The sequence below is a fragment of the Aphelocoma coerulescens genome, chromosome 1A, assembly GCF_041296385.1.
Source record: "Aphelocoma coerulescens isolate FSJ_1873_10779 chromosome 1A, UR_Acoe_1.0, whole genome shotgun sequence".
NCBI classification, from domain to species: Eukaryota; Metazoa; Chordata; class Aves; order Passeriformes; family Corvidae; genus Aphelocoma; species Aphelocoma coerulescens.
Genome location: NC_091014.1, coordinates 2,327,221 through 2,339,642, shown reverse-complemented (window position 1 = coordinate 2,339,642; position 12,422 = coordinate 2,327,221). Strand labels below are relative to the sequence as shown.

Genomic DNA, 12,422 nt, shown 5'->3' with positions numbered 1-12,422 from the left:
TCCAGAAGTTTCTGTGGAATGCAGCTCTTGGAAATGCCACTTCCCTTCCTGGAGCAGCGTCACAGCCACAGGGATGGTGTCCAAAGGCTGATCCCAAAGTTCCTGGAGGTTGTGTGATCCAAGGAAAAGCTTCCTCTGGTTTTAAATAAGGTGGAATTTGTGCTTACGGTCCTTTTGCTTCAGTTTTTTACATGGATCAAACACATTCCTTCCCCATAATTTGGGAATGAAGCGAGTAGAAATCTTGGCATTTTGGTTCCAGGTGCCACAGGAGTTTTGATTCATCCCAAAAAACCTGCCTGGACACTGACCCTTCCCAGAGGGATGAGCACAGAACCAGCTCAGCTTCTTTAGATTTCTTCTCAACGTTGAATTTGAAGCAAAATCGCATCCTGGGTGTTAACAGGCAGATGAAAAGCAAAGGAGCAGCAAAACCATGGAATTCTGGAGGAAAAGTGCTGCCAAACTCACTGGGACAGGCCTCAGCTGCCACGTCGAACATTCCCCTCATCACCCAGAGCATTTTTTTATTCCTTCACACAATATTTCTCTCGTTCTGTGTTGTACAGAAAGGATTTTCTGGGTGCTGGATTTAGATTTGCCAAATCCCAATCCAGAACTCCCCACCCTGCCCAAGCCTTTTCCAGCCAAATGGGATTTCTCTTCCCACAGGGAGAAGCTGACACTGAACACCCCATGAGGTGAATTTGCAGGAATGCCTGAGCAAATTCCTGAAATTCAAAGGATTTGTAGCCCTCTGTTATTCCCAAGTTCTTGATAATCCTGTGGGATCTCAGGATGAAGGAGATCCCAGGCAGCAAAGGGGGAATCTGGGAATCTCCCCCACACCATTCCCCCCCCCCAAAAAAAAAAAAGTGGAAAAAATTATGTAGCCCATTTGGGATGAAAAATCCACATCCAGAAACCCACCAAGAGACAAAAACTCCTCCATCCTGTGGCTGGAATAAGCTGTAAAAAAAATTATGGCTGGAAAAATTCCTGAAATCCAGCAGACAGTGAAAGTTGGAAGTGGAATTTGTTTGCTCAAGTGGGGCTGGTTCAAAGAACGGCTCCGCTCGGGCTCAGCCCTGTTCAAAGCTGGGATTACAAACGGCCCTTTGTGTGTCCTTCAACTTCCTTGGGTAGGGAATGACTCCAGGAAAGCCCCCAGCTCAATTCCTGGCTGGAATTTTATGGGAAGCTCCAAGGCTGCCTTGTCAAAGGTGCTGTTGTTGCCTCCTTTCACTCCACCTTCGTTAACCTGGCCGTAAATTATGATTACTTTGTATTATTGCTGTTCTTTCCTTCTTTTTTGGAGCTTTTGGGATCATCAATAAGAGCAGCCTGCAATTCCCAGTGGGAAGTTTTTGCTCAGAGCCCCTTTTTCTTGCAGAAAATCAGGATTTTGAATCCAAAATTCCAAATTTTGAATCCAAAATTCCAAATTTTGGGGAATGCTGGCAATCCTTTGGCTTCCTCCTTCCCAAAAACTCCCTCGTTCCTTGTTTTTGCTGTGCTGGGAGCTGCTGGTGTTTGATCCAGTGGAAAACATGGAATTTCTCAATGCTGCAGCAGCCTAAGAACTATTTAATTAATTAATTAATTAATGCTATTAATTTTTTTTCTGCTCACAGGTACCCTCTGAGACGGGGCAGCTCCTTCACATTCCTGACTCCAGGCCCACACTGGGATTTCACCCTGGTGAGTGAAACAGCTGGAAAAGCAGGAATCCCAAGGTGAAGGTTCCTGGGAAAATCAACACATTCCTCTGTGGAATTCCTGAGCTTCCCAGGCTCCTGAGCTCATCCAGAGGCTGCTTCTTGCACCCAGGGATTCAGGAAGGCAGGAGGTTCTGGACACTGTGTTTTCCTTGCTAAATTCCCTATTTTCTGACATGTTTTAGCCCTGGCAAGGTGTGGAAATAAAATGAGGGGGATTTTTTTAATTCCTTAAATGGAAAAAAAAAAAAATCTGTATTTTATTGGTGTGGAGAAGCTCCTCAGAGCAAATTTTTGGGTTTCTTGCTGTAGGCCTTGTACTCTGGTTTTTCATCCTTTATTATCCCAAGCCCTAGAGCAGGTAGGGAAAGGTTTCCCTTTGGAATTGGTGCTTTAGGAAGTCTGTCCTTGAAGCACTGAGGGTTTTAAGGAATTCCAGATCCTGTCCCATCCTAAAGCTCGTTGCTGCCCTTGGATGTGGTGATCCCATCCTCAGTCAGCAAACCTGGAAGATTTCCCTTCCCAAACCCAACCCCTGGAATTTTGGGAGGAGCTGATCCAGCTGCCAGCACAACCAAAAGCACAATCCCTTGTAAATTTGAGTTTTGCTGAATTTTGGAAACTTTTAACTCCTTGAAACTCAGCTTTGGAAATATTACAAAGCCTTAAAAATGAGATTTCTTCAAACCTGAAAATTCTGTGCTCCAACAACACAAATTAAAAGGGGGGTTTTTTTTGCCCTAAAACCACCAAATATTCCTCTGCCAGTCCCAAAAATCCTCTTTTCATGCCAGAGTTTGTGCAGCTGTTTGGCCAAAAGGTTGGAAAAAAAACCTGGCCTTGGGAAAAGTCAGACTAAGCCAGGCTTTTCCATGCCCACCAAAGTGGGATGGAATTTAAGGGAATGACCAGTGCTTGTTCTACATAATTCTGAGAAAAATCTAATTCAGTTTGGGTTTAAACTTGCTCTGACTGGAAGCAAAATTCCTCATGGAATGTTTTCCTTCATTCCCTTTCATTTTTGAGGATTTATTTCTGGGAAACAGGCACTGGAGCTTTGGTGGATTTAATGATCCTAAAACCTCATTGGGGTTTCTGACTCCAGGTGGGCAAAAAGCACCAAAAACCAGGCTGATCCCTCAAAACCAAAATACCATGGATTGAGGCAAAAAAAAGAAGGAGAGAAGAAAACTGGACTTGTTTTCCAATTAAAACCCAAATCCTTCCTTCCAAAAGCATTCCTGGAGCTTCCCTCAGAATGCTTAAATGCCATGAGCAGCCCTGCTCAAAATAAAATCCCAAAATATTTTACATTTCCCCTCCTGAGCAACATTTTTATTTAAAATTCTGCTCCACAAAACCCTTAAATTGGACCTGAAGGTTTTTCCACTTGAATAACTTTGGGAAAAGGAATTTTTTCCCCACGATTTGGGGGCTGGGAGAAGGGGAACGAGCGGGATCATTACAGCAATGAGAGCAAGCAGCACTTTTCAGTTGCTTTTCCATCTCATGGCTCCAAAGCCCTGGATTTGAGGTGTTTTCCCTGGAATTTGGCCCAGCCCAGGAATGACCCAGCTGGCTCTGGAGTGCAATGTCTAAGATTTTGTCCAGAACTAAATTGGGTGAAGGAAATGGGGATGCAGCCAATGGAATTCCGAGTCTCGCCAGCTGGAAAACAACGGGTTTGGCCTCCCCTTCATGTCTGGGTTTGGGCTGGAGCTTTATGGTAAAGACCTCAAATCCTCCACCCCATAAGGAACCAATAAATCCCAAAAAGGGGTGGGAGTGTCTTTATTGCAGCTTTTCTTCTCTTAAAGAATAAATCACCTGGAAAGGTGTGGCCAGAGCATAAAAAGCCAAACCTGAGTATTTCACTGATGCTAAGGAAAAACAAAGGGCTGCGTTTGCTTTTGTCCTCCAGGCTCCCAGAGGTTCTGTTGGAAAAGGACAGAGTCAGAAATATGGGAAATAAGGGTCTGATGTGGGAATTTTTTCCTCTTTGCTTTAGCAAATCCAGCAGGGAAGGGATTCACGTGCCAGAGCTGGGATCTCATCCTTGCAAACTCAGAAAAAAACCCAGAGAAACTGAAATCGTGGAGGAATTTTCTCCTTGAATCCACTTTGGAAAAAACCACAGCACCCAAACTGCGAAAAAAAAACCAAACCAAAATATCAGGAATTAGTGAGTGAACTTTATCCTTGGATCCACTTGGAGCTGAGGAAAAAACCACAGCACCCAAACTGCAAAAAAAAAACCCCAAAATATCAGGATTAGTGAGTGAACGTCCGTTAAACATCACCATTTCAAGAATTAAATCTTATTTAATATTTAATATTAAATATTAACTAAGAGCATGGTGTGGACAGGCAAAAAAAAAAGTTAAAGCCTAAAAACCCCCTAAAAAAGGAGAAATAAACACAAAAAACTAGTATTTAATATTAAATAATAGCATGGTGTGGACAGGCAAAAAAAAAAAAAGTAAAAGCCTAAAAACCCCCTAAAAAGGAGAAATAAACACAAAAATGTAATATTTAGTATTAACTAATAACATGGTGTGGACAGGCAAAAAAAAAAAGTTAAAGCCTAAAAACCCCCTAAAAAAGGAGAAATAAACACAAAAAACTAGTATTTAATATTAACTAATAGCATGGTGTGGACAGGCATAAAAAAAAGTAAAAGCCTAAAAACCCCCTAAAAAGGAGAAATAAACACAAAAATTTAATATTTAGTATTAACTAATAACATGGTGTGGACAGGCAAAAAAAAAAAAAGTTAAAGCCTAAAAACCCCCTAAAAAGGAGAAATAAACACAGAAATTTAATATTTAATATTAAATAAATAAAATCCAAAATAATTTCTTTTTTCCTCATGGAGAGGATGAAGTTGACTCGTTGGGAAAGGGAAAAGGGTCAAACTCAGGATAAAAATCCAAAATAATTTCTTTTTTCCTTATGGAGAGGATGAAGTTGACTCGTTGGGAAAGGGAAAAGGGTCAAACTCAGGATAAAAATCCAAAATAATTTCTTTTTTCCTCATGGAGAGGATGAAGTTGACTCGTTGGGAAAGGGAAAAGGGTCAAAGTCAGGATAAAAATCCGCTCCTTGTTCCACGAGTGACTCGTGAGCCGTGGATTTTCCAGCTTCAGGCTGGCCAGGATGAGGCCACAACTGATTTTCCATCGTTGGGATAATAAAAAAAGAATATTCCAGAATATTGCAGAAATAGTGGAAAAGATCTTTGATCATGATTCCACTCGTACTCTCCTTGGGAAGGGAAAAGAGCTGAGAATTCCCAAGCCAAAAACTTCATCTTTCTCCCACAAAAATCCTCATTTTTTTAGCCCCTTGCATTCCCAGCAGGAATTCTGCAGCTACGGCCATGCCCAAAGGAGTTGGGGATCCCAAAGCCCTCCCACACAGGCAGGGACCTCCTAAATTAAAAAAAAAAGTTAAAAAACCCAAAATCCAGGACTTCCTGGATCCCTGGAAGTGTCCAAGGCCAGGCTGGACAGGGCTTGGAGCAGCCTGGAATAGTGGGAGGTGCTGAGGTTGGAACTGGATGAGCTTGAAAATCCCTTTCAATCCAAATTATCCCATGATTTTTATGACCTTAAATGAATCCCAAATCATTTCCCAGTGGTCCCTGCTGCCACTTCCTCCCTAAGATTTAATTCCCAACCACAATTACGGGAGTGCAGGGAAAGAAACTTCCAGACAAATAATTTAATTGCCAGGTATCCATCAGATGAAAAAACTTCCTTAAATAACAAAACCCACTTTGCATTTGCCTTCAACTTTTCACTTTTGAGTTATCACCCTTAGCCGGGGCTGTAAAGAAAGGAAATATCTCCACACTGCTTCCTTTCAAACTTGAATTTCTGAGCCCAAACCCATCCTTGTGTTTCATTTCTCGCAGAAGAGGAAGCGCCGAGAGAAGGACGATGACGTTGTCAGCCTGAACAGCCTCGACTTTAAGGTACTGAAAAATCACTTTACAGCATCCCCTGCGTTGTGTAATCCCCTCCTTTGGCCATTTCTGCCGGCGGCTGGCAAACGCTGGGTTTGTTTGTGTGAGGAATGAGACAACTCTTTGTAGAAATTAAAACAATTTATTAAAACAGAAAAATTGAAAAATTGCGAAAACTAACAAAATATAAAAATTTGGGATCCTAGTGGCTCAAGAGATATGCCCCAGGAGCGCAGGGATTCAGGAACTTTAGGCTTAAGGCAGCTCTGAACCTCAGGTAGAGAAAAACAAACTTGCAGTCTAGGCTGGTCAAAAAGAAATCTATTTCTAAAAGCCCCTAAAAAGGGGTAGGTTTCTCCAGCACTGAACTTAGCAAGCTGGAGAGGAAGGGAGACTGAGAAAGGCGTGTCTGTCTCTTGCACCTTTATAGCTTTTGCTCCACCCACAGCCTGCCCACAGTTTAAGGTGATTGGTGTTTTCCCTTTGACAGATTATCTCTGTCCACCAATGGCTCCTCCTTGTCAGAGGGGTGGTATTAGTTGAGATAAGGGTCATGGAGCTTACGGGGGTATGGCTATGGGGGCTGGGCTGTTTGTTGCAACTGGGGTTTTTTAAAATCTGCCTTGAAACCAAGATACAAGTAAAACATAAAAAAACATCCAACACATCTTAAAACACTTGTAAAAGTATACAGTAAACACAGGAGGACCATAAAAACTTGATTAGTGTACCTGGGCTGATGGGTTAATTTTAACATTCAATTTAAAAATGTTAAGCTCAAAATTAATTAAAGCGCTTAATATGCAAAGACCAAGCACAACTAGGGATTTCATGTATGACAGTTTGGCTGTGTTTGCATTGCAGCAGCAGCTCGGGGCCGTGCCCAGCTGTGTTTGCTCTCACAAACACCTCTGGGGTGGGCTGAGCCCTGCTCTGACACCGCTGCTGCTCCTGCCCCAATCCTCGCAATTGCAGTTCCTGGATGTTGTGGGAAATAAATGTGCTTTACCCCCCAAAACCAGCATTTCCAAGGGCCAGGAAGCTAAAGTGTGCAAAGCTTCTTCAAATGTTGGTTTTGTTTGATTTCAGTGCCCTGGGTGGGGGTGAGAACGAGCTGGACTGGCTGGGTGGGAAACTGTCCTTAAAGGTGGGGATTAAAGGGATTTACAGAGCTGAGGTGAAGCTTTTCCTGCTTTTCTGAAGGAGAAACTCCTGCCCGCTTGCCTGGCCTGAGCTCCCTTCTCTGGAGAGGGGAAGGAAGAGAAAAAGGAATTTTCCTGTGTTAACACCTCTTTAGTTGAGGCTTAACTAAGTGGGGTTTAAGGTTTATTAGACTGAGATTAAAAGCAATTTGCTAGTGGGGCATTTCCTGTGTGACCTCATGACCAGGGCATCCTGCTTGATGTCACCTCATTTGCATTTATGAATTATTCATCAGCCCCCCCCTTCACCTGGCATTGCTGGATGCTTTCCATGAGTGCCCAGGCCAAAACTGGGATTTGACCTCTCCAGCCTGGATCTGTTCCAGGTCAGACCATCCCTGAAATTCCAGGATGGGAGGAGAGCAAAAAACAGGCAGTGACCCTCTGAACCTGTTGGTTTTTTCCTCCCCAAAACCTTCTCAGTCCTCCCCAAAACCTTCTCATTCCCCCCAAAAACCTTGTCTTTCCTCCCCAAAACCTTCTCATTCCTCCTCAAAACCTTCTCATTCCTCCTCAAAACCTTCTCATTCCTCCTCAAAACCTTCTCATTCCTCCCCAAAACCTTCTCATTCCTCCCCAAAACCTCCTCCTTCCCCCAAAAACCATCTCATTCCTCCCAAACCTTCTCTTTCCTCCCCAAAACCTTCTCATTCCTCCCCAAAACCTTCTCATTCCTCCCCAAAACCTTCTCATTCCTCCCAAACCTTCTCATTCCTCCCAAAAACCTTGTCTTTCCTCCCAAAAACCTTCTCATTCCTCCCCAAAACCCTCTGAACCTGTTTTTTTTTTTTTCTAGGATTGTTTTGTTCCTGAGGGAATTCTGGGTTCAGATGGGAATGTTCAGACAAGTAAATCTGCCCTCAGGGAAGAGGATTTTCTTATTTTCTTTATTTTTTTTAATTGGACAACCTTTTCATGTGGAGAAAAAAATTCCCTGAGTTATGGTTTCTCCCACAAAGCAGTTGTGAAACTAAAATATCAACAGTCATTCTAACAGAAATCTTCCAAGGGAAAAAGGGAAATCCCTGGGCTTAAAGTTCAGCTTTTCTTTCACCCAACTTTTCAACTTGTTTTTAAAACGGGTCAGGCTCTGCTGGACTCTTGGGATTTTGAGGCACACCCAGCAAACAGCCTCCAATTTTTTATTAAAATACATGAATGGTGCTGATGGAATTGTGATTTCCAGGCTTTCTCATCCCAACTCTCCAGGGTTTTTTTTAAACTTTCAAAAGCACCGCGGTCAAATATTCCTGTCAGCCTTCCCAATCCATCAGCAGCACTTGTGAGCCTCATTGAGCTGTGTCCAAATTGTTCTTTCCTCTGTCTGCACTTAATCAGGATGAACCCAAAACCTAAAGTTTGGCTTCATCCCAGCTGAAATAAAGTCACAGGAGAAGATCCCAATAATTCAATAATATTCTGAGCAGACCATAGATTTTTTTAGCCCCAGATAAACTGATTTTTCGGGGTTTTTCTCTCTAACTCTGCAGCAAAAAATGGGATTTCAGCTCTGCAGTCTCCCCCAGCAGATTTAGCTCAGCTGATGAGCTGATGTTTTATCCCCCCACTTGTGATGGTGGAAGAGTTTTGCCAAAATAATTCATTCACAGCCCTCCCAGCCATAATTGTGCTGATAAAACTCATCCCAAATTTGCCACCCTACCCAAAATGCTTTTAAAATGAAGGTGAGGGGAAGGGATCGTTGGATTTTCAGTTAATTGGGATCTGTTTTTCTGAAAAGCTTCAGCAATCCTTTAATGCCTTTTAGAGCTGCCATACCCAGATTATTCCATACACTGGGAATGGGGGATGTGGAGTGGCCAGGGAGATCATCCATGCCTTTATTTTGATTTATTTAATTGCTTTTTTACTCAAAACCCAACCAGATCCAGCAGATCTTGGAGGCTCCTGCTTTGAGGTGCAACCTAAAACCTTCCAAACATTCCCAAAATCTGAGTGGGAAGTTCCAACCTTCCCCTCAGCCTCTTCTCTTGTGCCTCCTTTGGGGAGAAAATAAGGAATTTTCTCTTGGGATCAAGCCTGGAGCTGTACTAGGATGTAATTGATAATTGACTATAGACAGAAACATGGGAGTGCAGGACAGGAATCTCAGTTTTTCCTGCTTTAAAGCCGAATTATTTCTGCATTTCAGGTAAGTTTGGGACTATTGGCGATTCCAAATCGCCCCCAGGGTGGTGTGAGGTGTGGCTGAGTCAGGGAGGAAGCAGGAGGGTGTTTTTGAAGGGGTGTGTGTGGATCCTGATGGTTGTTAGCAACTAAATAAATACCGGCAGTGTCTGACAGGGGAGAGACTCAATTTCACCCGAGGCAAAACGAAGCCAGGCTGAGTAATGAGCAAAAATCCGTCTGGATGAGGTTTTCTCTTGCAGGGTTGTCCTTGTAAGGCTTTAGGGATTCCTGCAAGGTCGTAGTGAGGATCCTTTTTCTGAACCCCCCCCCTCCCCAAGCTGTGTCTTCTCCAAGTGTCCCTCACATTTGGGAGGGGGATTTCAGCCCAAACCAGCCCTGGAGTTGGCCAAGTTTGGGCAGCAGAATCATGGAATGGTTTGGGTTGGAAGGTACCTTAAATCCATCTCATCCCAATGCCCTAGCAGGGAAAAAGGAAAAGGATGTGAGGATAAAGCTGATGGGGACAACAGCTGCAGGCAAGGCAGAAAACACCGATTTAATTTTATTTATCACGTGAAAAATTGCTTGAGAAAGAAGAGGAGAGGGGGAGAAAATCCTTCTTTGTGGATTCTTGCCACTCCAGACCACTTGAAGTGTCATTCCATGGACAGAATCCTCCCAAAAATCTTGTCATTCCTCCCATAACCTTGTCATTCCACCCCAAAACTTATTAATTCCTCCAAAACCTTCTCATTCCTCCCAAAAACCTTCTCATTCCTCCCAAAAACCTTCTCATTCCTCCCAAAAACCTTCTCCTTCCCCCAAAAACCTCCTCCTTCCCCCAAAAACCTTCTCATTCCTCCCAAAAACCTTCTCATTCCCCCAAAAACCTTCTCATTCCTCCCAAAAACCTTCTCATTCCTCCCAAAAACCTTCTCCTTCCCCCAAAAACCTCCTCCTTCCCCCAAAAACCTCCTCCTTCCTCCCAAAAACCTCCTCCTTCCCCCAAAAACCTTCTCATTCCTCCCAAAAACCTTCTCATTCCCCCAAAAACCTTCTCATTCCCCCAAAAACCTCCTCCTTCCCCCAAAAGCCTCCTCTTTCCCCCAAAAACCTTCTCATTCCCCAAAAACCTTCTCATTCCTCCCAAAAACCTTCTCATTCCTCCCAAAAACCTTCTCATTCCTCCCAAAAACCTTCTCCTTCCCCCAAAAACCTCCTCCTTCCCCCAAAAACCTTCTCATTCCTCCCAAAAACCTTCTCATTCCCCCAAAAACCTTCTCATTCCTCCCAAAAACCTTCTCATTCCCCCAAAAACCTTCTCATTCCCCCAAAAACCTCCTCCTTCCCCCAAAAGCCTCCTCTTTCCCCCAAAAACCTTCTCATTCCCCAAAAACCTTCTCATTCCTCCCAAAAACCTATTCATTCCTCCAAAACCTCATTCCTCCAAAACCTTCTCATTCCTCCCAAAAAAAACCTTGGCTTCAGGCAGGGATAACCCAGCCTAAAAATCCTCCCCAAACAATGCAAGAAGAGATCTCCTCCTACTCAAACATCCCCCCAAGCTCTAAAGAAACAACCAAACCAGTCCTTCCCTCCTCCCTCCCTCTTCCCGAAGGACTTTTATGGGAATTTTCTTGGCGTGTCTGATTCCTGCAGGAACGTGCCTGTGCATAAGTTACAAATGTGTGTTTGAAAATAGACTTTGATCCCAACAGCATCAGCTCCAACAAACAACCCTTGGCACGGGAGCTGGAGTCAACTGGAGCTTCTTGCTCCATTAATCCCTGGGAAAAAAAAAAAAGAGATGTTGTCTTTAATGATATCCCTGGATTGGCTGATCCATGTTTTCTGCTCTCTCATTCATATTCATAAGATGGAAATCGCTTTTCTGCCCCCAAGCAGGGAAGGTCGAGGCAACTCATTCCAAAATGTTCAAAGGTGGATTTTACCTTTCCTCCAGAGAATTCCAAAACGTTCAAGGATGGATTTCAGGAAAATCAGAGTTGATTTTTTTGTGGCTGTTTAAAGGAGTTGAGTGGCAGCTAATTTTAGTCGCCATCCCAAATAAACGCTGGATTCCGGAGCAGCTCCTAAAATTTTGGGATGACCCCAATGGTCTCTGGTTGGGTCATCGCCTACTTTTGCTCATTTTCCAGAATCCTGCTCTGAATTTGGCTCGGAATATAAATATCCAGGAGTGGAATGTTAAACACAGCTCATGGCCAGTAAACAACCTCGTGTAGGGGTCCCGCTGAACATGTATGGGAAAAGCCTGGAGTGGAAAATCCTATTTATCCCGTCCTCGAGTCTTCGGCGTCTTCCACTAAATATATCCCAGTAAAAATAGCTGGAAAGTGTGGCTTTAGGTGCATGGCAGTGCCCAGGAAATGGGATTTCAAACTGGGCATGGAAAGGAATATGGGGATGCACTGGATGCTTTCGTTCTCCCCGAGACTTGCAGCCGCCGATGGGATTAAAACGTCGCAGGTCCTTGCTTTGAGGGAATTGAATCCAGATGTCAGGCACATCCCAGGATCTGGGAAAACTGGGAAAGCTGCCCACTGAGGAATACCCTCCTGCCTGCAGGCTTTGTAGTGCCCCAGCTCAAATCTCCTCCTCCCCAGCCAGGGGTACAACTGAGCTCTTTGATTCCCGGCTCCTGTCCCTCTGCAGGGTTAGGGATCAAATGGGGCAGTCCCAGGGTTTCCTGGGAATGATTGGGATTGGTAGCATGGCCAGACCAGGGTGCCATAAGGATTCTCCATTTGATGATAGGCTGAAAATCCCAATCCTGCTGGGATTTTTATGGCTGCTGTGGCTCCAACACATCATTTCCTTGAGTTTTTCCAAGAGAAAAGGCAGGATCAGGTTGTGTGTGTCCACCCTGGACACAGGTGCTGGAGACATTTTCAGCTGTTGGGGACAACATTCCTGCAATGCCACACTTGGCAGCCCCTGGCACGAGCCAGATGCCAGGTGTCACCTCAACAAGTGAGTGTTTTTATCCCAGAAAACTTCCATCAGCCTGGAATTTGGATGCATGTTTTCTTCGGGATTCATCTCTCGTTAATCTAAAATTAATTGGATGATGCGTTGGGGCTGAAATAACCAAATGGCATGGCAATACCCCAGCGAGGAGTTTTATTTGGTGGCAGCCCTTCCAGGAATAATTTCCAGGAGCAAGGAATGTCACAGGTACGAGGCTGCCCAGGATTCAAGGAAAACAGCTCTGTGGGAATGAAATCCCAGCCTAAAAATAAGAGGAAAACAACAAGGATTGGGTGGTTCCCTGTCACTCCAACTCTTCCCTGCTCCCTGATTTGATAACAGGATAGGAGCCACCAAGGGATTTTGCTCCTGGAAGTGAAAATCTCCATGTGAATCCAGGGCAGGAATGCTATG

At 44.0% G+C, this 12,422-nt stretch overlaps 1 protein-coding gene across 1 annotated transcript in view; it reads left to right on the top strand.

Moving 5' to 3' along the window:
• The window catches only part of NET1 (neuroepithelial cell transforming 1), a 47,646-nt gene that overhangs the window by 21,179 nt on the left and 14,045 nt on the right, over positions 1-12,422 (top strand). The window contains exons 2-3 of the mRNA XM_069034071.1: positions 1,635-1,701; positions 5,635-5,694. Coding sequence (XP_068890172.1) covers positions 1,635-1,701; positions 5,635-5,694 — 127 coding nt within the window. The remainder of the gene's footprint in view (positions 1-1,634; positions 1,702-5,634; positions 5,695-12,422) is intronic.